Here is a 7,483-nt window from a genome sequence, read left to right on the forward strand (position 1 = left end):
GAGTGAAGTGAGGGGGGGAGTGTCTGAGACCAGAGGGAGGTGCTGGAGAGAATTGGGGGGGGGGGTGTCTGAGACTGGAGGGAGGTGCTGGAGTGATGGGGGGGTTTCTGAGACTGGAGGGAGGTGCTGGAGAGAATTGGGGGGAGTGTCTGAGACCAGAGGGAGGTGCTGGAGTGAAGAGAGGGGAGTGTCTGAGACCAGAGGGAGGTGCTGGAGTGAACGGGGGGGGGGGGGGGGGGGCTGAGACCATAGGGAGGTGCTGGAGTGAAGTGGGGGGGAGTGTCTGAGACTGGAGGGAGGTGCTGGAGTGAAGAGTGGGGAGAAGTGCTGAGACCAGAGGGAGGTGCTGGAATGAAGAGGGGGGTTGTCTGAGACTGGAGGTAGGTGCTGGAGTGAAGGGTGGGGGGGTGTGTCTGAGACCAGAGGGAGGTGCTGGAGAGAATTGGGGGGTGTCTGAGACTGGAGGGAGGTGCTGGAGTAAAGAGTGGTGGGGAGTGTTGAGACCAGAGGGAGGTGCTGGAATGAAGAGGGGCCTTGTCTGAGACCCGAGGGAGGTACTGGAGGAAGGGGTGGGGTGTCTGAGACCAGAGGGAGGTGCTGGAGTGAAGTCTGGGGGGGGTGCGGGGAGTGTCTGAGACTGGAGGGAGGTGCTAGAGTGAGGAGGGGGGGGGGTGTCTGAGACCCGAGGGAGGTGCTGGAGTGATGGGGGTGGGGTGTCTGAACCCAGAGGGAGGTGCTGGACTGAAGAGGGGTGGTGTCTGAGACCAGAGGGAGGTGCTGGAGAGAAGTGGGGGGGCAGGGTGTCTGAGACCGGAGGGAGGTGCTGGAATGCAGTGGGATGGGGGTGTCTGAGTCCGGAGGGAGGTACTGGAAGATGGGGTGGGGTGTCTGAGACCAGAGGGAGGTGCTGGAGTGAAGTGGGGGGGGAGTGTCTGAGACTGGAGGGAGGTGCTGGAGTGAAGAGTGGGGGGGGTGTGTCTGAGACAGAGAGAGGTGCTGGAGAGAATTGGGGGGGTGTCTGAGACCAGAGGGAGGTGCTGGAATGCAGTGGGGTGTGAGGGTGTCTGAGACCAGAGGGAGGTGCTGGAGCGAAGTGGGGTGGGCAGGGTGTCGGGAGACCCAAGGGAGGTGCTGGAATGCAGTGGGGTGTGGGGGTGTCTGAGACCAGAGGGAGGTGCTGGAGTGAATAGTTGGGGGGGGGGGGTGTCTGAGACCAGAGAGAGGTGCTGGAGAGAATTTGGGGGGGGGGGTCTGAGACTTGAGGGAGGTGCTGAAGTGTGTGTGGGGGGGGGTGTCTGAGCCCCTGGGAGGTGCTGGAGCGAGTGGGGGCCGGGGTGTCTGAGACCAGAGGGAGGTGCTGGGATGAAGCAGGTATGTGTGCTGGCAGCTCAGAGAAGCTTTGGCAGCTGCTGGAGGTTCAGGTGCAGCCCAACCAGTTCAAAGTCAAAGGGAAGGCCCTAGAGAACCTGCTGGGTCCTATCCAGATGTTTCGGGTGGACCGAACTCAAGGCAAGGACCTATGGGTCCTCACGGGGTAACAAGGATGCAAAGAGCGATGGGAGGATCTGCCCGTGAACCTGAGGGTGCACACAGGCCACCTGGGCCCACCAAACCGCATCGCCAGGTCTGAGTGCCACTCACACCTACTCGGAGCCAGTCCCACCACCCCCGTGCCCCCCCAGGGCTCCCCAGCCTTTGGAGCCCTCCCAGGACACTGCCCCAGAGCCTGGGACGAGCAGCGCCCATGTCACAGGGACCTCCGATGGCCAGGCCAGCAAGTCTCGCGAACTCTCAGTGGCAGTGATTCACCAGGGATGTCACTGTGTCACTTTGCTGGGGGAGGGGTGGCGCTCACTGCTGACGTTTAGAAACAATTTCATAAACATATCCCGGGATCCGACGGCCTAGTGGACCAGATGGAGCCACTCCCCGAAACAGAATAGAGGACACGGATCCTCTGGGGGCAGCGACTCTCTTCCCTCTGGCCTTCGCTCAGCACAGGCCACCGGCTGGTCGCACGTGGCAGGTGGGATTGGGCCCCAAAGTGATCGTTTTGAGGTGGATGTCAAACCACTGCATGTGTGTGTCTCCCCCCCCCGAAAACCACATCGGCCCCCCACCCCCCAACGTGATGGCATTAGGAGGTGGTGCCTCTGGCCGAGTCCTGGCAAATGGGGTCAGGGTCCCTGTAAGAGAGACCCAGGGGAGCCCCCAGCCGCTTCCTCCCCATGAGGACACAGCCAGAGTCCCCCAGCTGGAGGAGCGGCCCCCCAGAACGCGCCCCCACCGGCATGTGGCCGTGAGGCCAGCCTCCAGAGCTGCCAGCAGCAAATGCCCAGTCCCTGGGCTCATCTAGCAGCCCCGGCAGACTAAGCCGCGGTTTAAAGCGAGTTGAAACAAACCAAACACAAGTCCACGTTGTGCTTAACGTGAGCAATGGAGTGGGCTGAAAGCTGCACATTTTAAGCGAATTCACAGAAATGTCTCTGTTTAATCTGAGATGGCCTCACACTGCATCAAAGGAACCACACGTAGAAAAGCCCATTCGCTCACCCCCAGGGATGCAGACCCAGGCAGGTAGAGTCTGACCCAGGGCTGCGGTCCCTCGCCAGCCACAGGCGGTGCGGGAAGGGGCTGGGCAGGTGCCCTCGGACCTTGGGAAGTCACCTGATTTTAATCGTAGGCAACACACTGAAACCGTGTGCGTGCGGGGCACCGTGTGTGTGGAGCAGAGCAGGTCTCTGGGCCACACACAGCTCACGGACTGCCAGTTTGTGGCTCCGTGGCATTGTCTGCTCTTCTAAGCTCAGGGACCAGTCGGCGAGCTTTCTGTACCTTCGTAAAATTGACTTCATAAAAGTCGTCCTCCCTCTACATGGGAGCAAAGTAAATGCACGGCCGGGGGGCGGGGGGCCTGGGGGGCTCTGTCGGTTGAGCGTCGGACTTGGGCTCAGGTCGTGATCTCACAGTTCGTGGGTTGGATCCCCAGGTCGGGCTCTGCACTGACAGCTCAGAGCCTGGAGCCTGTTTCAGATTCTGTGTCTCCCTCTCTCTCTGCCCCTCCCCTGCTCACTCTCTCTCTCAGAAATAAACAAACATAAAAATAAAAATAAATAAAAATACACAGCATTGGAATGAACAGAAACAGACCTGGCTCCAAGCCCAACCTCATGGCCACCTCCCTGTCCCTGTCCCAGGCACCCAGCTGCAGAACAGCCCACAGGGAGACGGAAACCAGAGCAGCCCTATTGCTTTTAGGAATGGCCAAGCATTTGAAAACTGTAATGTTTGCCACCGTTTTCAAGGTCTAAGAAAGCCTCTTCAAAACAAAACAGTGAGTGAATGCACCAAGTGTATTTCTTTAGCAGACTATATGTTTTCAGAGTTTTAGGCTTGTGGCAAAATTGAGGGGAAGGTACAGAGTTCCCACCCACCCTGTGGCACCACACGCACCATCAACATCCCAACAGCAGGTACATTTCACACGATCCGTGACCCCGCGTCGACACACGTCATCACCCAGCATCCAGGGTCCACATCAGGGCACTTCTGCTGGCGTGCGTGGTCTGGGTTTGGGCGCACGTATAGTGACACGTAGCCACTATCATGGAATTCTGCAGGGTGGTTTCACTGTCCTAAGAGTCCTATGCTCTGTCCATCCATCCCCCCGCCTGGACCTCTGGCAACCACTGATCTTTTTACTGTCCCCACAGTGTCTTTTCCAGACTGTCACGGAGTCGGAGTCACGCATCATGCAGCCTTTGCACATTCTCTAACCGTCGGCAAATGCTTGCGTTAACTGTCGGCGGCCCTTCGCGGGCTTTCTGGAATGTTTTGTCAGAGCATGAATTTTTCAGGCTTTCCCACCATCTGGTTCCTTGAAAAGCATCTGCAGGAAGGAGCGGGGCCCCCACCCCCGAGCCCTGGACCAGCTGGGGGTGTTCATGGCTCTGAGTTCTGCCCATGTGTTCTCAGGACCCCAGCGCCATGCCGAGACCCACGTCCCAGGACCTGGCGGGCTACTGGGACATGCTGCAGCTCTCCGTTGAGGACGTCAGCATGAAGTTTGACGAGCTGCACCAGCTGAAGCTCAAAGACTGGAAGATAATAGAGTCTCCGGAGAGAAAGGTAATCCTGCCCGGGCCGCGCGCCCCCCACGTGCTGCTCCCTGCAGGCCCCCGGGGCCTAACCCTAACGCGGCAGGTGCTCCTTTGTGTCGTGCCTCATGGTCTCCAGTCGGCAACGCACGATCAGGTGTGCAGATGCTTGCACGCGGAGCCGGTGATAAGCTGACGTGGGACGAACGCCGCCGGCGGGGGGTACAGGTAACAGGTCCTTCTGCCGTATCTCTGGGACTCAAACGGAAAATCACATGGAGACGAGAGTCTCATTCCTTACAGGGACCTACCCTGTGCCTTCATCAAACCTGTGTCTGGGTTATACAGAAATGATTCTCCACAAGGAAGGCGTGAGGTCTGGTTACAGTAACTACCGATTCAGATTAACTTTCTGGTGGTTTATCTCCAGTGGAAGATGAAGACACTGTGGGCTCTACTTAGACTTCCTGTAGATCTCTCAGCCTTCGCCCTTAAATAGGCTGAAAGGTTCCATTAAATTTGAGCCTGTGATCTTTCTCCCCTTCAGATACCATCCATAGTAGGGCTAACAGGTAGGTCCGAATCAGCAACAAATACATTGATTTCCTAATACATTTGAAAGACGCTCTAAGTAATCATAATCTGAATTTCTAGGTAGACGTTATCGATTCAAATAAAATGATGAAATTAATCCAACACACTTTAGGGCAGTGGTGTTACTATATAGCGGAGGATGTCTACATAGATATTTAGAACAAAAGCCATCACTGCCATCCTCAATCTTCCTCCAAAGGTGCCACTGACTGTGTCGGTGGAGTTCTGGGCTCGATGTCATAGATGCCACTGCAGATGACTGTCACACCCCCTCTTTACTAGACAACGGGGCAGAGGGGAGTGGGAAGGTGTAGGCTGTCTGTAAGCCATAAATGGTACATTAGCAAGTTCTATCTATGGTCTGGTTTTGTAGTGAAGGAGATCCTAAGATCGCCAATGAAAACGCCATTCTAATAAAATACTAAAACTAGAACCCATTTAACCATCCCAGAGACCTGCGATGATCCCTCCTATTTTTCATTCTTCAGTAACTGACAACTAATACAACCCCTTCTACCTAAGGTATGCAGAGAGAATGGTCCCCAAAATTAAGACAGCCTTTTGCTGAGGGTATACACTATCTATCCATCCATCTATCCATCCACTTGCCGAGGGTATACACCCCACTGCAGACATGAACTGCTCTTTCACACCACTGAGGCCCCAGGCCGTGTGCTTAGGAGCCACTCTACCCTGTCGATCGTCAAGGCCACCTGGTCAACCCTCTCCTACCACAGGACACCTGGAGGCCAGGAGTTCCTTTACACAGGAGACTCCCACAAGAATTGCCCCTGTGTATTTCTTACAGCCCCACACTTCAGGGGCTACCAATTAAAGAGAAAAGAATAGGGAGGTAGATACAGTCATGTGCTTAACTTGGGAACTAACTTTTGAAAGAGCTGAATGAAATCTTTAACAAACCCATTACCCTACTGTTGTGGATGCCTGCCAAAGAGTAAGAAGTCGTTGCTTCTGGCCAAGTCATTTAAAAATAAGCCATGGGAATAACGTGTCAGACACCAAAACAAGCTTCCTGCCAAAACCAGTGGGTGGGGTTCTGCCACACGTGTCTGCCCAAGCTGTGCCTTCCCCACAATGTCCTAGCACGTCTGGCCCATTTGCATGTTTGCAGAGGCTGAAGGGAGACACGGGTGCGGTTTTCCCCCAACAACTGGATCCCTGCCCAGGAAAGGAAAGGTTCCAGTGCCTTCTGCCAGGCATCCTTCCCTGGGAAGGAGGTAGTCGGCTATGCAGGGCCCTGTCATCACCCGCTGGGAAGGGCAGTCCATGTTGGGTCCAGCTTTGTTAGTTAGGATGCACGTTAAATAACACGGCAGGGTTGGGGACACAGACCTTTCACCAAAACAGTAAAGACGCAATATAACATTATATATTATATCTGCTACAGAACTGTGTGATTTAGCCTTCTGGAAAAGGCCTACACCTACTTTTGTGACTTATTTAAGAATATGAGCTAAAGGTCAGAAGTAATTACTTGCATGTTTTTACCAAGCAGGTGAAAAATCTGTCTGTCCATCCATCCATCAATCATATCTATTACCTATCTACTGTCCATCCATATCTATATATCTATTATCTATCATCTATCTAATCTATTATCATCTACCTACCCATCCATCCACCAAATCTGTCCATCCATCCATCATCTGTCCATCCATCAGATCTATTTATCTGTCCATCCATCATATCTGTTTATCTATCCATCCATCCATATCTGCCCATCTATCCATCCATCTCTATTCATCCATATCTATCCATCCATCCATCCATATCTGTGTATTATCTGTCTAATCTATTATCTATCATCTACCCATCCATCCACCAAATCTGTCCATCCATATCTGTTTATCCATGTCTATCAATCCATCCAGCATATCTATCTGTCCATCCATCCATATCTGTCTATCCATCCATCCATCCAGCATATCTATGTATCTATCTATCCATCCATCGTATCTATATTATCTATCATCTATCTAATCTATTATCTATCATCTACCTATGCATCCATCCACCAAATCTGTTAGTCTGTCCATCCATCCATCCAGCATATCTATCTGCCTATCCGTCTATCTATCCATCCATCCACCCATCTATCCATCCACCATATCTATCTATCCAGCCAGCCAGCATATCTATCTATGTATGTATGTATGTATGTATGTATGTATCTATCTATCTATATCTATATATTTATCTATCTAATCTATCATCTATCTAGTCAATGTCAAGGGGTTTTAGGCCCATAACAGCAAATTTGGCTAACAGCTCCCCCATGTAAGATGGTTTCCATGAAGGTCCTTAGAATCCGGAGTCTGCTGAAAAGTCTGTAGCATATGACAGGGATATCAAGTGACACCTTCCAAAATACCTGGGATACTCAAGAACTGAAATTGTGAATATTTGCCAATGCTCAGAGATGGCAAAAATCTAGCAACAGCACGAAAATAAGCCTGAGACCAAGGACACATTCCATGTTACCGTGCGGGACTTGGTTCCTTACGTGTAAGGCTGTCACCTAGCCCGTCTCCCTGCCCTGGAGGGTGTGGGGGAAGTCACAGTGTCCAGCAGGCAGGCGGCAAGGCCACTGTTGGGGGCGTGGGGCCGGGCCGGTCAAGCACTGGGGTGGTGTCCCGGGCAGTTTTCAGTCACCCTGCGCAGAGACCAGGCCCATGGACTGGCGCCGTTCCCCTCTGATGTCCCCAATTTTGACCTGTGATCCTTTTCAGGAAGAAAGAAAGGTCCCCCCTCCAATACCAAAGAAGCCCCCA

At 53.3% G+C, this 7,483-nt stretch overlaps 1 protein-coding gene across 1 annotated transcript in view; it reads left to right on the forward strand.

Annotated features, from left to right (window-relative positions):
• DLGAP2 (DLG associated protein 2) overlaps positions 1-7,483 on the forward strand; it is a 784,363-nt gene that overhangs the window by 775,687 nt on the left and 1,193 nt on the right. Inside the window, 2 exon segments of the mRNA XM_045055166.1 lie at positions 3,976-4,128; positions 7,442-7,481. Of these exon segments, the coding sequence (XP_044911101.1) occupies positions 3,976-4,128; positions 7,442-7,481 (193 nt within the window).

This window comes from Felis catus, chromosome B1 (assembly GCF_018350175.1).
Source record: "Felis catus isolate Fca126 chromosome B1, F.catus_Fca126_mat1.0, whole genome shotgun sequence".
Lineage (NCBI taxonomy): Eukaryota > Metazoa > Chordata > Mammalia > Carnivora > Felidae > Felis > Felis catus.